This window comes from Macrosteles quadrilineatus, unplaced genomic scaffold (genome assembly GCF_028750875.1).
Source record: "Macrosteles quadrilineatus isolate MER2022 unplaced genomic scaffold, UCM_ALF_1.0 Scaffold_7__1_contigs__length_78375512, whole genome shotgun sequence".
Taxonomy (NCBI): Eukaryota; Metazoa; Arthropoda; class Insecta; order Hemiptera; family Cicadellidae; genus Macrosteles; species Macrosteles quadrilineatus.
This window is the reverse complement of record NW_026542600.1, coordinates 34,727,389-34,745,796: the sequence shown is the minus strand read 5'-3', so window position 1 is coordinate 34,745,796 and position 18,408 is coordinate 34,727,389. Positions and strand designations below refer to the sequence as shown.

At 34.7% G+C, this 18,408-nt stretch overlaps 1 protein-coding gene across 1 annotated transcript in view; it reads right to left on the bottom strand.

Moving 5' to 3' along the window:
• Positions 1-495: 495 nt before the first annotated feature.
• LOC128998506 (guanine deaminase) overlaps positions 496-18,408 on the bottom strand; it is a 51,937-nt gene continuing 34,024 nt past the window's right edge. The window contains exons 9-10 of the mRNA XM_054424670.1: positions 11,010-11,156; positions 496-3,363 (exon numbers count right to left, since the gene is read on the bottom strand). Coding sequence (XP_054280645.1) covers positions 3,161-3,363; positions 11,010-11,156 — 350 coding nt within the window. The 3' untranslated portion in view covers positions 496-3,160. The remainder of the gene's footprint in view (positions 3,364-11,009; positions 11,157-18,408) is intronic.

The window sequence follows — 18,408 nt, the reverse complement described above, 5'->3', positions numbered from 1 at the left end:
TAAGCTGATTTTGCTTTTATATATCCTATACTATTTATTTTATTTACACATTGAACCTTAAGAAGACTAAGGGCTAGATCAAAAGGGAGTCCAAGAATGGGAGTAGAAAATAAAAAGTCCTGTCAGTGTGTAGAACAACCTCCAAAAGTTAAATTGCGATTTGATGGGAGATTTTTTAACATACAAAAGACAAACGGAGACGACATTGGCATTTATTGCTTTTTATTTGTTTAAGCTTACTTATATTTAAACTCCAGTCCGTACGCTGGCCAAGTAAGAACATGTTCTAAATGAAGGGGTAAAATTGTAGCGGGGTCCTTTTCCGGTCCGTCCAGTTTTGAGATGGTGATGGATTTAATCAAACCACTTGTGCACACACCAAAATCAAATTTTCATGGTAGAGCACGATTCCGACATTTACCCACCGATTACATTGAGAAAATGAGACGTCATCGTGAAGTCACTGTATCTCCAGGTGGGCACAATTCTGCCACTCCAATCAATGTAATAAATTTGTATCTTTTTCTTTTGGAATAAAAATATTTCATCCTGAATTTCTTGTTCAATATATTTATATTAATGTGTGTTCATATTATTTATATTAATGAGTGTGTATGAGTCAGTTTGGTTTTGAAAAATATTAATGACACAGTCATGAAAAATTGATCCTCTAAAATTTACAGTATGATTCAGTCTTTAAAATATTACCTTTAGGAAAGGTTAACTTTATCTAGATTCAATTCAATTCAATTCAATATTTCTTCATTCATTGAAGCACAAAGTACATGAATAGTGTCATTCTCTTAAATGTTTCTATATTACAATGTTATATTCTATGGATACAAAGTTCTTAAAATCTAACATAAGTTTTTACAAATTAAAAATTAACGCTCCTTCTAAAATTTTAAAGTTCATCAAGGGAATACAATACCTTGTTGATGAGAAATGTTTTAAGATCCCTCTTAAATCCGACCATGCTTTTTGCCGATTTAATTTAATTTGGAATTTTGTTGTAAAATTTGGAGCCGGTATAACTTGGTTTTTTACTGTAAAGTTCTAATCTGTGGCAGTTTAGAGCAATGTTGGTTTAGTTTCTGGTATTGTAGTGGTGGTGTTCACCAGTTAACGCCAATTGAGAAAATCTGTTTTTAACATATAGAACTGTTTCATAGATGTACAATCCATATCATTACTGTATTTCATTATCATTATTTTTAATGATCTAAAATGCTCTTTTGAAGTTCTCGAGTCAAGGTCCAAAATAATTCTTATAGCTCGTTTTTGTAATTTTAGGATTGTTTCTAAGTTATTGATAGATGTAGCGCCATACAGAGATATTCCAAAAGAAATAACAGAATGTATGCACGAAAAGTATATTGATTTTAATGTTACTTGATCAAGAAGATTTTTTAATCTAGTTAATGCAAATAGACCAGATACAGTTTTTTTTATTACTTTGTTTGCGTGAGAATTCCAAGTTAAATTTTTGTCAATTTCAAATCCTAAGAATCTAATATTTTCTAATTCTTCAATAGGTTTCTGATTAATTTCTAGTGAAGGATTAATTGAAAGTCTTGTCTGACGGGTCTCAAAATTTATGAACTTTGTTTTATCTGGATTCAAAAGTAACTGATTGTTTTGGAAAAAATTTGAAAGTATATCTAGATTAGCATTAGCTGTCTTTTCAATTTCCTCTTTAGAATTAGCGGTAACTGTAAGATTTACATCGTCTGCATAAAGGTAAAGTTTGCTAGATTTAGTCAGCCCTGGTAGGTTTGTAACATAGCAAATGAATAGAAGGGGACCCAAGATGGATCCCTGTGGTACACCATGTTTAATAGTTCTAATTTTTGACTTGTGAGTAATTTTCATTTGATTATTGAATTGGATAGTTTCTACAAATTGTTTTCTATTACAAATAATGTATGATTCTAGCCATTGAAGAGATTTATTTTTTACTCCGATGCTAGACAATTTATTTAAAAGTAGATTGTGGTTTATAGAGTCAAATGCCTTGGTTAAATAAATGAAAATACCAAGAGCCTTTTGTTTTGCATCCAAACAATCAATAACTGACTCTAAAAACTCTGTAGCAGCTGTCACAACTGATCTACCACTTCAAAATCCATGTTGACAGTCCTCAAAAAGGTGATTACTTTCCAGGAAGCTATATAAACGGTTGTACATGGCTTTCTCAAATATTTTGGACATGGCCGGAAGCAGAGCAATTGGACGGTAGTTTGATAATTCATATCTATCTCCTTTTTTGAACAATGGAATTAATTTAGAAATTTTTAGTTTATTAGGAAAAATGCCTGATACAAAGGAAGAATTTACTAAATGAGCTATAGGTTTTCTGAGGGGTAATTTTGCTTTTTTGATGAGCACCACAGGGACCTCATCATAGCCGGTGCTAAATGAGTTTTTAAGATGACTTATTATTTCGTCTATCTCTTTCTCATCAACAGGTATACAATGAAAACCCGGAATTATATAATCTGACTCAACTACTTTTACACTGTCCTTTACATCCCTAACAAGTGAATCCAAATTAGGAACAATGTTTGTGTCAACCAAATCAGTAAAATAATTGTTAAATGAATTACATATAACATAAGGGTCTGAACAACATTGATTGTTACTATGAACACTAGTAATGTGGTTATCTGCTTTTGCCTTACCGACTTCAGAGTTAATAATTTGCCAGCTGGTTTTGTTCATGTTACTTGAGTTGTTTATTTTATTTTGATAATATAGTTTTTATCAATCACTTTCCTTTTGATCAATTTAAACTTCAATCGTCATAGAATGACAAATACCACAGCTCCAATCCTTTTCACAAAAGGTTGAAGTGGGCCAAATATGTCTAGTTTCTATTTAAACATGTCATTCAAACATGGACAAAATTTATTGCAAAACACCTTCCAAAAAACATAAATTCAAAAACAGAGGAATATAAGTTTGACAAAAGTAATAACTAAATACATTCCTTAAACAATTAAAATTAATTCAAGTTTAGGAAAAGTAAATGAATAATTCTAACTTTAAGGAACAATACATTTGGTATTTATTATTAGCACCTAAATGAAGGAAAAATGTTTACATAGGTTACTAAAGGGCAGAATAGTCAGCAGTGGGACAGATATCCCTATCCACAATTTTAGAAATGCACTTGTACATTTTTGCCATTCACATATGTACGGTGGATGTTCCGATCGTCTCCCATATAAATGAACTTCTCGAACAGTTCACTAATAGAAAGTTGAGGATTCAAAGTCATCGGGTAGTTTCTTGTGTCCACCACCATGGCGTCAAACCATTTGCCAACTTCAAAATTGCCTAACTTGTCCTCCATATCTAGTGCTGTAACACATTCAAAAAGTAAGATAGGTATGATAGGAAATAACAAAATATGATTTTGAATTTGAATTATTTACCAAATACTCAAAAATAGGCTAGGTACTCAAAAACCTACCATTAGGTCTTGTTTGTAAAATGACAACAGGGAAATTTAAGCTTCACCTCATGCAGTCTCTAGCCCTGCCAGTGTTTACATATTATTGTCTCCCTGCTTAAGGAAAAAGCATCTCTGGAGAAGACATGAACTGAATGCAGAAACTGCAAAATTCTGCTATTTGCTTCATATTTGGCCTCAGAAAATTTGAACATATCTCTCTATTCAGAGCTGTAGCGAGGATGACAACAGTAGACACTGTTTGCAGGATCATGACGTGCTGCATGGTGCTCTTGTCCTATAGGAGCCACAGTACCTTCTTGAGAGGCTCTCTTTCCGGGAGGAGGTCTCTAAGCGGAGTACCCGCTATGGAAGTCTCCAGCTTCACTTTCCAAGAGTGAGGCTAGAGTTTCGAAAAAGCTTCTCGTACTTTGGCCCAAAGCTGTACAATGACCTCCCCTCTGGCCTTTATCATCATTTAGAATTAAGATCAAAGAATTGTATAATGATGGTTAATTTTTGTTATTTATATTGTCTTGATTCTGTTTTGTTGTTGGTCTATTTATTTATTTGTTAGTTCAGTATTGTTATTGACGAAAGTTGTTCTGAGTGTTCTGAGAAGCAGTAGTTGTACTGAGAAACGCTTGATTAATAAAGGCATTTTTATTTTATTTATTTAAATGTATTACAGGAAATAAAATACTTATAAATACTATTCATTCAGATTTCAAAAATATGTTGATAGCCATTTTTATCTCCCTAGATAGGCTTTGGGCCTATGCATACATTATGTTAAGCAATGTAAGAGAATAAAGTCAAAACAGTAGAAGCAAGTATAGAACTCAACAACCCTTGAGTTAACAGTGGAATTTAAGCCAATTACATAGCTGCCATGCTGCAATACCAGCTCACTAACACATAAATAAATTAAATAATTTCTTGATCGTTGTATGTGTTATTTAATTGACAGAAAATAAATATAAATGTGTCTGTTAACTCACAAGACGGTAAGTAAATATAATACTGCCACTGCAGCAAACCTGCAGACTTAGTAAATTTCCATTTGTCTGATTGGATTTTCATCTTTCTACAGCTTTAGACCTTTTTCGGGGTGTTTTCAGGACTCTCATTGACTGAACACTTGTAGGAATGATGATACATTTATCATTCTCAGAACTATTTACAAAAACTATTTACAATGCTATTTACAAAATGTCTTCTGTCTCGTAAACCCATAGACCAGGCCAATCAGTTAGGAGGTCCTTTGACATCTGGGTTTATCGGCTCCAGACCCCTCTGTCCTCACGATGTCGCCAGTCTCGCTGTCAGATGCGGACTGCTGTCCCTCCCACACGGCTCTCTTCTTTAGTAGTGGAGCTGGACCTCTACATCCCCCTTCCAAACGGATTCATGGTTCCGGGAGGCATCTCCTTTGCCAACTAGGGACTGAAACTGAAATAAACGGATGTCGGAGCTCAACACGCCAACTAACTGCACCGGGCACAATACACCTCTAGTGCGGGGTGTAACGGGCTCAACCTGCCTCTAGTACGGGGACGGGATGCACCGAGCTCAACACACCTCTAGTGCGGGGGTGCCGGGGCTCAACACGCCTCTAGTGCATACCCCACGGGTGGAGCCAACCGGCGTGGTCTGATGAAGTCCGAAGTAAGGTGCTTAGAGGGTGGGGGGAAGTACCTAGTACCGGCCCCCCGGCGAAAGTACTGGGCACTTTTCCCTCAGTACTTTTCCCTCGGGTCACTGAGCACCTTTTCTTGGTGCTTTGGTGTTTTTGCCCATATTAAATTAGAATAGAATAGATTTATTGGTCATTCAGTAATTACTCTATAATTACAATAAACAGGGCCGCCCCGAGGGCGGGGCGAGCGGGGCGACCGCCCTGGGCGCCGCGGCTAGGGGGGCGCCGCGGCTTTGGTAGGTAAAAAATTTAACAACGTTATCGGCAAACAGTGAACGAATATTTTCCGGGAACTCGTAAACATGTAATCAATGACAATGACTATTTAAAAAAGACAATATTTAGCTTTCGTTTTCGTTTTATTCGTAAAATTAATACTGTTATTTAATATACAACTCGTACTATTACTAGGCCTACTTTTACGTCTGCCGTGTTGGCAATACTGCGAGTCCGAGACATACACACTGCGCATTCACCCACACGCACCTACACTTGCTCGTTTCTAACCTCAAATTTAGTTCAGTGTAGTTGAGTTAGTCTATGGTAGTTGTTACGTTACGATTAGCTCAGTGGTTGTGCAAACTTGAACTGTTAATAAAGACGTGGTTTTGACGATAAGTACAACATGTAACAGTGATATTTCCTTAGGCCTATAGTAGGATTACTACAAAGTGAATGACTGTTTTAAATAACGATGTCTAAAAAACTTTCTGGAGCGCAAAGACGCAAGTTAGTTCGAGAAGAGGAGGCTGCGACTGAAGCACTTCTGAAAAAAGTCCCAAAGCTTACATCCTATTTTGCTCCTTCCAGTTCTTCGGCTGTAATAATTAGTGAGCCTGAACATGTCTCAGTAAACGTGAGTACACCTAATGAAGTCCTTCCAGATTCAGTTTCGATTGAAGAAAATATTAATGAGAATAAAAAGTTGTCGATTTCATCTCCTAAAACCGTCAACGTAGGCCTAATCAATTCAGATCCATCCTCTTGGCCAGATATCATTAATAGAGATGAAAGAGACGAGTTAATTTTAAAAGGGCCTATACCGTTAAAGGCTGATAATGATTATCCAAAAAATGCCCAAAAGAGACATTTTTCTAATGAACACCAATTTCGATGTGCGGAAAATGGGGAAAAGGTAAAACGAAAATGGTTGGTGTATTCTGAAGGCACCAACTCAGTATACTGCTTCTGTTGCCGACTTTTCGAGCCTAATTCAAAGTCACAACTTGGTCAAAAGTCAGGTTTTAATGATTGGAAACACCTGGCAGAGCGACTTCGTTTACACGAAACCACACCAGAGCATTTCAAAACTATGACTATCTGGTTTGAAGCCGAGCTACGTTTAAAAAAATGTATTTCGGTGAATCATGCTCTATCGGACCAAATTAGGAGAGAGACAGAAAGATGGCAGGAAGTTTTTAAGCGCCTTGTCGCTATAATCTTATATTTGGCAGAACATAATATCGCTTTTCGAGGGTCATCTTCAAAGCTATTTACTAAGAATAACGGCAATTTCTTAGGTCTGATCGAGCTGATAGGACAATTCGATGGTGTCATGTCAGATCACTTGCGAAGGGTAACTAGTGCCTCCTCCCAAGTGACTCTTCTAGGAAATAATATTCAAAACGAGCTAATTTGTCTTTTGGGATCTGAAGTAAAGAAGGCTACAATCAGAAAAATAAATAAATCCAAGTATTTTTCTGTAATCTTGGACAGCACTCCAGATATAACCCATAAAGACCAGATATCTCTCACAATCCGATATGTAACAGAACAAGATGGAATAAGTGGTGATGTAGCCGTTGAAGAAAGTTTTATTGGATATAAAGTGGCAAAAGAATCAACTGGAGAAGCTCTCTCAGAGCTGTTGTTCGCTGAAATTGAAAGTTGCCATTTAAACATGAATGACTGCCGAGGACAAGCTTATGACAACGGTGCTAATATGGCTGGTGTAAACAAAGGTGTTCAGGCTAGAGTCTTAAAAGAATATCCTCGTGCTTCGTTTACACCGTGTACCAGTCACAGTTTGAATCTGGTAATATCTGATGGTGCAAAGTCGTCTGTTAAGTCAACCTCACTGTTTGGAATAATTCAGAGGATCTACACTATATTTGCGGGATCGACAAAACGCTATTGTATAGTGAGTGAACACGTCCAATCACTAACTATTAAACAAGTTTGTGAAACTCGCTGGGAAGCGAGGATTTCTTCCATTCAGGCTATCAGGTACCAGTATGCTGACGTTAGACAAGCATTGATTGAACTTGCAGACAGTGTTGAAGACCCTAAAACAGCATCAGAAGCTCAGTCTCTGATATCGCACATGGAAGATTTTTCTTTCTTGACTTGTTTAATTGTTTGGCACGACCTTCTGTTTCAAGTTAATCTTGTAAGCAAAACATTACAAGGGAAAATGACTGATTTAACATCAGCCAAAAGGCTGCTTGATAATTGCCAAGCCTTCCTAGGGTCTTTTCGAGAATCAGGGCTTGTAGATGCAATCATTTGTGCTAAGGAGATTGCCGAAAGTATTGGAACTGAGCCCGTTTTCCCGAAAAAGCCTTTAAGGAAGAAAAAGAAACAGTTTTCTTATGAAGGGCCAGATGAAATTAACGGTACTCCACAGGAACTCTTTAATAGGGATGTATTTTTGCCCCTTGTTGATAGTGTAACCACATCTCTTACTGAACGTACTGAACAGCTGAAAAAGCACCATTCTTTATGGAGCTTTTTGTATGACCTTAGCAAGTTGCCAGAAAAAGAGGAGTTGAAGAAGTGTTGCCTGAAACTTCAAGAATTTCTTACATTTGATAACATTAGTGACATAAACGGAAATGACTTGTATAATGAAATTATCCACGTGAAAAGCATCGTTCATGATGAACATAAAACAAATGAAGCGTTATCTCCCATCAAGGTGCTAAAGAGTATTAAGTCACATGACCAAAAAGATCTATTTACAAACTTGTGGATTGCTCTAAGGATATTGCTGACCATCCCCCTAACTGTAGCAAGTGCTGAACGAAGTTTTAGCAAGTTAAAACTCATCAAGACGTATCTGCGATCCACTATGACGCAAGAAAAGCTGAATGCATTGGCAATTTTATCGATAGAAAATGAGGCGGCAAAACAGTTAGACTTTAAAGACATTTTAACCTCTTTTGCAAATGCCAAAGCTAGGAAAATTCCATTGGGTGTAAATTAATCTTGTATTATGGTTTCAAAGTTGTATCTATTGCCAAAAGATTTATCTACATAAGTTCTGTTTGTTATAATTTCAATATTATAATGATACGTTTTTGTAAATAAAGTGTTGTGTTTCTTAATAAATGGTATACATTTTTTTTAAACAATTTCAAAGATTTTCGTCTCTAATGCTTTTTCATATACTTTTATGGCAAATTATGTTAGCAAAAGTTCGGCATTTTGTAAATAATAGAGTTATTTTTAAATGCTAACAGCGTGCATTTACTAACATTATTGTTTACATTGACCGTCTATGGACCCATTCCTATATTTAAACAAACTGAATACTGTATGTAAAGGATTTAAAAAATACATGGATAACGTTCGATATCGATGAACCCTCTATCGACGCAAACCCCCGAAATACCTTTGTTTAGGAGGGGCGAAAATTTAAATCTTGCCCCGGGCGTCTATAGCCCTCGGGGCGGCCCTGACAATAAACTTCGTCAAGTTAAAATAGCTATAGCTAAAAAACAATAGATAGTAATAAATACACAGAGACATAAATTAATAATCTTTACCTACTTTAAAAATCACATCCCATTATCACTAAATCAAAAAATCATTAATGTGAAATAAAGGAATACTTTGAAGCCAAACATATAATTTACTTGGTGTTATGAATCTTGGACTTGTGATCCTCGATTGGAAATCATTAAGCTTATGAAATTTTGTATTTAAAGTACTTGGTTTTATTTAAACTTAGGGTTATGAACCTTGGTGTTATAAACGCTTGGACTTATGAAACTTGGCCTTATGATCTCTCAGTATTAATTTGTATCAGTTTACTTGAAAATCTTTACGCTTGGGGTTATGAAATTTTATATTTTAAAGCACTTGGTTTTTTTTAAACTTGAGGTTATGAGCCTTACCCCTTCAAAATACTAAATTATTTTTTTAAGCTCTACAAAATGAGTTGGAGAGGAATGGGGAAATTCTATGTTTTGACCCCAAAAGTAAGAAAAATCTCATTTTACCCCTTACAACCTCATTTCCAAGTTCCAATTATGCTGGTTCGCAAATTTAGTTTGAATACATGTAGGTTTACATGTTTGAACCAAAATTCATAAAAATCAGAAGACTTTCGCTAAAGTTATCATGCTGAAGGACACAAACACACACATATATAGGCCTATATATGAATTTGAACGGATGGTGTTTTTGGCCTCTAGGGACATTGGAATAAAAAGGAAATTTTTAAGGCCCAGGTTTTACCATAAGACCTATGGTAATAGCTTATTCCCAATAAGGAAAATTCGCTAAAAGACGAGAGTGGTACTATAAAGTGAGTGGTGATCGGTTTCGATTGGACACTCCATTCATTATCAAACCCAATAGGCGATACCACTTAAACCATTTTATATATTTTTTTACCATCTTGTGAGTTAACAGTATAAGTGTATGTTTCAAGTGTTATTAGAGGTATTTATATTTTACTTTCTGTAATAGTAAATTAAGACGATAATAAAAATATAAAAAAATCAGTTAAAATAGTTTATGTAAGCTATGTATCAATATGAAAACTGTGTTCACCTCTTCTACATTATTCATCTACAATTTTCGGAGTCGTATATCCACCTATGGTGCACACAAGATGACAGCCACCAGGATTATGGTTTAAAATACAAATTGTATAGTTAGTATTATTTAGCTCTGATTAGAAGATTGAAGACATTTTCCATCACTGATTGAAAATGTTTCACAAGACTTGGGTTCTAGAATTTGATTTATTCTTTAGGAGGGTATAAACCTAGAACAGGGGAATGTTAGTAACTTAACTTAACTTGACAACAGTTGACAACACACTTATTTGAACAGTCAAAAGGGGAATTGAACTAACAAGAAGATAAGTGTATTGAGTTGTTGAACTGTGTGGTTGTGATCATGTGTAGGGACGTTGGGAGGTATCAGTACCATTTCAGATCACTAAAATATTGCAATAAAAGTATGGATACCATATGTATACAAGTTTTAAGCCAAGGGCTAAGAATAACTTAAGAGTGTAAAAAATTATTACTTATTCATTAATATTTAATGACTGCTAAAGGACGTTGACTATTGAACAGTTTATAAACTTTTTAAAATCTCACCAACCCTTTTTTCTGTTGGATTTGTTGTTATAGATTAAAAATTATTTAGGTTAACTCCTTCGAATAACTTTTGTGAAGCAATCAACTTTGGTTTAAAAATAAATATAAAATATATTTTCAAGAAAAACTAACTAAATAACTGCATATTTTAGTTTTTTAACAATAATGTATCGCTTGATTCATTGCCATACCAAATGTATGTATACCAAATGCGATACCAATACCATAGGTATCAAAAAGAAAAGAATCTATACCTACTGTTATAGATTGTATCACGATGTCCCTAATCCTCTGTCGAGTAGACAGATCTGATTAATCTGTTTTGGCATTTTTCATGTTGACTGCTCTTAACATTTATTATTTACGATTGTATTTACTTGCACTGTCCAGTTCGTTAATCAAACTTGTAGTTTTCCTTCCTACATTAGGATAGGGTCAGATTCCAAAGCATCGTGAAATTTGTGTTGGAAAATGCCTCCAATAATAACTAACAAAGAAATTTAATCAAAAAATGATTTACCTTTTGCACCTCCCATAGTGGCAAGGTAAAATGCTTCGTGATATGATAAAGGTGTGTAGTCTGGATAGATAAATGAAAGCGCAATGGACGTATTGATGCAACTTCTCATCGTGTCTAGCATGGAGTGACTTGACCCTCCGGCTACGTCTGTAATCAGGTTCATTAAATAATAAAAATAAAACCACAGGTTCCTCATTTCTGGTTAACCTACTTCACTATTATTGTCAGTTAACCTTTATTCTACTCTTAAAATATGTGTTAAAATCATCTATGAACACTTTTTTGAATCCAAATACAAAACCTTTTTTAGCTCAGCGCCAGAAAAAAGAAAAGAAATACAAAACCAAAATGTTATACATTTTGAAGCTCACCAAGAAGCACAAAGAAGAGAAATCAGGACCATTGAGTAATTACAGAAAATAAAACAACCTCCATCACTATTTTTCCCCAAAATGTTCAAGGCTTTAGGAAAAAGATAGAAAGAATAAATCATCTAATGAGTGAACTCAAACCCACTATCTTAGCTTAGTGTAACATATCTTAGCTCAGATATGTTATTACTCACCAAGATTAGTGGCTACAACCTAGTCACATATTCCAGCAGGGAAGATCATAGAATGGGAGGGGTTACAATACAATCTATATCCAGGAAACTGCTGCCATCAAGGCAGAAGAAATAGAAATCTCCAACCAAAGTGTAGAATTAGTTTTTGAAGAAGCATTAGTGAAAATAAGGATAAAGAACAAAAACCATGTATAGACCACCTAGCTAGGGGGACTAGCTTGGTTAGCCATTGACATCCTAAGAAGTTCTGGTGTCACTTCAAGCTGACACCAAGGACTTTATTTTTTATTTAATATAATTTTTAGAACTATGAAACAATATAAATAATCATTTAATTTGGAATAATAATAATTTATTATAACCTACTTTTAAATGGTAGGCCGATCATTTAAATATTCGATTCAAACTTCCAACCTAATTTAGAAATTTCTAATAGAATCGAATATCCCAATATTTTATTAGAAAAAGTTCGAAAATCGAATATTCGCACACCCATAGTGGTAAGGGTCCAAAATGGTGGAATTTTCACTTGAATTGGTGAGATTTGTGATGCCTCTGGTGTACTAGGTGTTGGGGAAGATTCTTGAGTATTCATGTTGGTCTAATTGAATTAATGACAATAACCAGTATAAATTGGGGTCACCAAATAAGGCAAGTGCCTTATATAAGTATACTAAATTGAAATAAAATAATTAAAAGGAGAGATGTCAAATCATAGAAACACTTTTTTATAATAAGAAAGAACAACAAAATAAATACAAAACATGAATTAGTCCAGCAGCTGGCTATACTTTAGTGTGCAAACTTGCGTATACTCAATATTCCTTGCATAACGTTTTAGTTTGATGTCTAGGGAGTTTAAAAAACCTGGGTGTTTACCTCCTACCCCCCACGTTTTCCGGCTATGACGTAATCAAAATGGCGGCCATTGATTTTTTTAAAGCATATATTTTGCAAACTATTTGTCGGAACGGAATGAACTTTTTTTGTTTGAAAGATAAGTTTAATTGCTATCTGTTTTACATTTACAAATTTGTTGTATATTTGGTAAATTTTTCATAATTTTGCAAAAACCTGTATTTTTAAATATTTTTCTGTTATTTTTGTTTGTAACGTTTTATTGATACAATATATAAAAAATCACCAATGGAAAAAGTTGTAGAACGTTTAAAAAGCTTTAAAAAAATACCAAATTCGATATGTTTTAGGCCGGTGACACACTATCCTGTTAAGCAGGATGCGTTTGAGCGGGATGCGTTTTTACCGCATTGACATTGCCCTGTCACACTTGTCCCGTTCTACCGCAACGCAACATTCTTTGGAGTGAAGAGCGCGAGCACTACATGCAGTGCACTGTTGATAGCGACAACATTACGATGAAAGTGAAATTTGTCTGTGCTCTTGAAGCAAGTAGGTTGTTGCGAAAACCTTAAGTAGGCGTACACCATTTTCATTGCGAAAATAATAGAGATGAACAGTTTAAGTGTTTATCAAAGTATAAGGCAATATCCTCGCAAATTTTTTTTTTAATTATTGTAGAATATCCATCCAATCTTTTGATGAGCTGCTGCGCGTTTCGAGGCAACATTTAACGAAAATCAGTACACAATTCAGGAATTCAATCAGTGCTGAAGAAAGATTAACGATAACAATAAGGTTAGGACAATAGTTTTATTCTTTTCAGATTTTGTTAAATTTGTATTTATTTTAGGCTACCCATTTATTTATTTTTCGGTTGAAGAAGTGCGTTCAAGTCAAACGAACAGTAAATAAAAAGCTTGTACAACAGTTGGTAGATTAATTTAAATTTCATAAAATGTGTCCATGTTGAACATGCTAAACCCGCGCGGCAAAACAGGACAGTGCCGCAACCGCATCAATGTGACAGCTCCCATTAAAACCCATGAGTTTGAATCATCCCGCCAAACGGGTCCCGTTTAACCGGACCTGCAAAACGGGATAGTGTGTCACCGGCCTTACTCAAAAGATTAGAAGACCCTTGTGCTACAAGAACTGTGTCACTTGTGCTCCTCAGTTTTCTTAAAGTTTTGCCAGTTTAATATATTTTTATACAAAGTATTTAGTACCAATTTCATCAGTTTGAAATTTTGTGCAAAAGTATGCAACCAGTTTTTCTTTAAAGTAACCGGTTTTTATAAAATCAAGGTTTTTCCAAAATATTACAGGATTATTTTAGTTATCAGTGAATAGATGGGACCAGAGATAAGGCCTCAGAAGTGGCAGTGAGTGTGGTGAGTGTTTGACCTTTGTACCTGCAACTGATATCCAGCCCACTTACAAACCTGCCTTGGATACTTCAGCTTCAGTCTCATAATCTGCAGATTTGTTTACATTGAGAACTGACCCTTCACCTGAACTTCCACTGAGCTGGACTATTATTAACTTTCAGCACCATATACTTCCCTGTATTATTTTAAGAAAAGCAGTTTATTTTCATTTATTTAAGAATAGCAGGGAGAAGTAAAGTATTATCACAAAGGACTTTATTATTTTGATTTTATCTACAAAACTATTTATTTCATATTTTTATTATAGACAAATATACCTATTTTTATTTTTATTATTGCTGACAAATATATTTATTTATGGACTTAAAACAATTAAAGTATTTTGTTATAACTACTTGCTACATGGATTTTGAATGAAATCAAATTGACACTGTTTAAATAAATTAACATTCTGGTTTTGTCCATTATTCATTGTCAAGTTTTACATTATGAATACTAGTCAAAACAAATACAAGTATGGAATTGGAGATAAAGTGTTTGCTAAGGTGAAAGGCCATTCACCTTGGCCGGCTATTGTTGACAGCCATGAATCTAACTCAAAATACAAAGTGAAATTTTATGGTACATCAGAAATAGCTTATGTTAAGGAAATTGATGTTTATCTATACCTAGAAAATAAATCTCGGTTTGGTAAATTAAAAAGCAAAAACTTTACAAAAGCCATGAAGGAAATTGAGCTGTCATTTGTTAGCAGTAAATCTTCAAACAAGTCTAAAATTAAATGCTCAAGTAGTGATGCGATTTGTACAAGTGAATCATACGTAAAGGAAGGACCTGCAGCATCCAGCAGTCCTTTGTTGACAAACACCCCTTTAAATGTCAATGATGTATCCGTTAGCTATAACGATACCCAAGTTAACATAGAAACTACTACATTGAGTTCCCAACATCTGCAAGAAAGCCCTGCCATAGAATTAAAATCCACACCACCCCAACCCACAACCAATTTAATAGAAGAAGGAACAACTAATAAACTTAGTCTTTCTCTTTTAAAAAATGAGTGGTTAACTGATGATACAATACAAAGATATTTTGATCTGTTATTGAGTAACGTAACTAATCAAACAAACATCGTGCTTATGAATCCAATGATTGCTCAATCAATCAAATGCCTGCAAGATTTTGATTTTACCCTGGAAAACTTATGTATGGAAACAAGCACACATATTTTTATACCAGTGAATGACTCTCCAGCTGTAGATAAACCAGGTGGCTGTGGCTCCCATTGGAGCTTATTGGTGTACGTCACAGGAGAAAAAAAGTTTTTGTACCTGGACTCAGCCGGATCATACAATTATATACATGCAGTAAAAATTGTTGAGTCACTACAAAAGTATTTCAAATGCACAGAAGAAATAGAAATATGTAATGTGATAATACCAAGACAATTAAATACCCACGACTGTGGTATTTACATGCTGCTATTCACAGAACTTACCATTCAACTAATCCTACAGAATGTGCCTCATGATCAATGGAGACTGTGTTTTCCGGACATACAAGAAAGTGATTTGTTGACAAAGAGAGGGCAACTGGCCATGTTGTTTAACAACTCTCAAATCAACTTTACATCTAAGACAATCGCTTCAATGATGTTTAAGCCAATAATAAGTCATAGCACAACACATAAAGTCATTGATGTCAACAAATGTTCATCATCAGTTAGTTGCACTAATGTAAACTCGACCTACCAGAGCAACAAAAATGCAAAAGAAAGTAATAGTAACCAATGTGGATGGATTTCTGTTACTAGGAGAAGTGGTTTAGCTGCTTCTAAACAACAACAGTCAACAAATAACATCCTAGCCCTGTCAAATAAGTATGAACATTTGCGTCACGTTGTAGAAGATGTAAAAGAATCTACATCCAACCAATCCATAAAAAGTAATGTTGTAAAAGAAAATCACCTACTAAGAAAAATAAATAACACTCTGGATGGTCAAAACAATACACTCAGTATAACTTTTTGCTCGGACAGCCAAGGAAGAAATGTGCAAGCAAAAATTGAAAGTTTAAGCAACAACAGGATAAAGGCCTTTGGATACGTCAGACCCAATGCGGGACTACTTCAAATAATTGAACCCTCAGTCATTGAAACACAGAATCCACTTGTTATTATGGGAGGAACAAATGAGTATTTGGACAACAAATTAAACTCTGTTCATGAAAGCTTGGAGAGTAAGTTATCTCACGTTTGTAAAACAAAACCTACTTTCATCACAACTGTTCTCAAACGTTTTGATGTACCGATTACGCAAGATGATGCTCAAAGGTTGGCAGCAGTGAATAACCACATCAGGTCATTGGTAGCAAAAACCCAGAATTTATACCTCATAAATCTTGACGGATTTGGAAGACAGCATTTTACCAGACATGGCCTTCATCTGAACAATATTGGAAAAAATAAACTCACCCACCTTATTATTAATGCAGTAAATTGGAAATATAACTCATCAAAAAATATTCAAATAATTGAAACTCATATGAGAAAGTCAATAAATAAGTTCCACAGCAAAAACAATGTTGCGTTTGCACATTGCATTTCGGCGGATGTACAGAATGACAAACAAATGAGTGCAGGTGTCGCTGTAGTTTTTAAAGAACACTTTGGTAAACCTGACATTTCTAATTTCACCAGCTCGCACCTGACTTGCCAAACTGCTAAGGAAGAAGCCACAGTGTACGGTCTTGTAACCAAAGCCAAATACTACGAGAAACCCTTCCCAGAGGACTATAACGAAGCCTTTCAGCAATTAACTACTGATTTTAAGAAGAAGAAACTTGATAGGCTTATTTGTTCTCCTATTGGCTGCATAAGAGATAATATTTCAACTGATTGTTTTGTTCACAATCTGGTAAAATTCCAGCAAGAAACCTCAGCCCATGTTACAGTAATAACATTCAATGAAAGATCAAGATGGCCAAAAAGAGGGTTAACCTTTATTGAGTTTGTTAAAGAGCTTCGCAGAAAAATATCACACACACTGTCAATAGCCTGCAAGAGTGATAGCAAGATAGTTTCATCTGATTGTACAGCCATCACAGACACCAGTGACCAAGAACAGCTGGAATAACATAGGACCAACACCACTCCTACGTCAGAACTGGTGAATGAACATCTGTCAGCTACTCTCTCTCATGCAAGTCATCACTCCAGCCAACAACACGACCCTCCTGTGGTGCCAGGCCAGCTGCAGTTCAGTGAAGTGGTCAAGTTAGGTAGTGGTGAAAAGCAGAGCATTTGTGATTTAAAAGCTGAAAATTCAGAGTGCCTTACAGTAAGGAATTGTCCTGTAAACCAGATTCCAAACAATGTAAATAGTAATATAAGTTGTAGTGGATCGGCACAGTCATCTTTCTCAGCTTTAATCTCAATTCTACAAACCACCACACCAATAAAATAAAATCACAACATAATTTTATAAAAATTTTTCACCAGAACATTCAACACCTCTCTTCTAGGTTAAATTCACTACAGGCAATTTTAGACGAAATAAATCCCCATATAGTTATTTTATCTGAACATGACACAAAAGAAGAAGAAATAAAAAGGGTTAATTTAAATTCTTATTCAATAAAATCTACTTTTTCTAGAAAAGTAAAGTCTAAAGGAGGGGTTATTATTTTGGCAGAGAAGAGTTTTGAGCTGAGGAGGGTCTCGGTGCCGGATACAATATGTAATGTTCTACTTGAGGAGTTGCAATTTGAATTTTGTGCCTGTAAATTTATTATTAATAAGCAAAAATATCTCATTATTGGTATTTACAGGTCACCTAAATCAGATGTAAATATTTTTCTGGACAGGTTAGATATTTTAATTGATTATTTTAATAAAAAAATATGATAAAATTATTGTAGCAGATGACCTCAATATTGATGTTTTAGTATCGGATATCAGACATAGATTGTTACAACAGATGTTAGAAAGAAAAAATATGAGGTACCTTGTTGATTTCCCAACAAGAGTTACAGATAATTCGGAGACAGCAATAGATAACTTTTTGATAAAAAATATTAAATTATCTAACTTAAAGGTAGAAGGTCTGGTTACTTTCTTGTCTGACCATGATGGACAGCTATTAAAATTAAAATGCCAAAATTCTATGAAAACTGTAAATTTGCCAATTAAACAAGAGTTGAGAAAATTTTCACCAGAAAACATTAATCTTTTTACACAATTGCTTTCCAATGAATCTTGGTTCGATGTCTATAATTCCAGCATAGAAACAAAGTATGATGTCTTTTATAAAATTTTTCTTTTTATTTTGATCAGGCTTTTCCAAAAAAATTGGTTACAAAGAGAAATAAAAAACGTACATGGATAACTAAAGAATTAAAGATTAAACAACAGCATATTATTCAACTGCCTAAGGAATATCGTAGTAAAAAAAGTATTAGTTTAAAAGATTGTTTACATCAGGAAAAGATTACTTATAAAAGAGAATTAAATAAGGTTAAACACAGATATTTCGAAAAAAAAATTGGTAACTCCCAAAACATTCAGAAAACTGTCTGGAATATAATC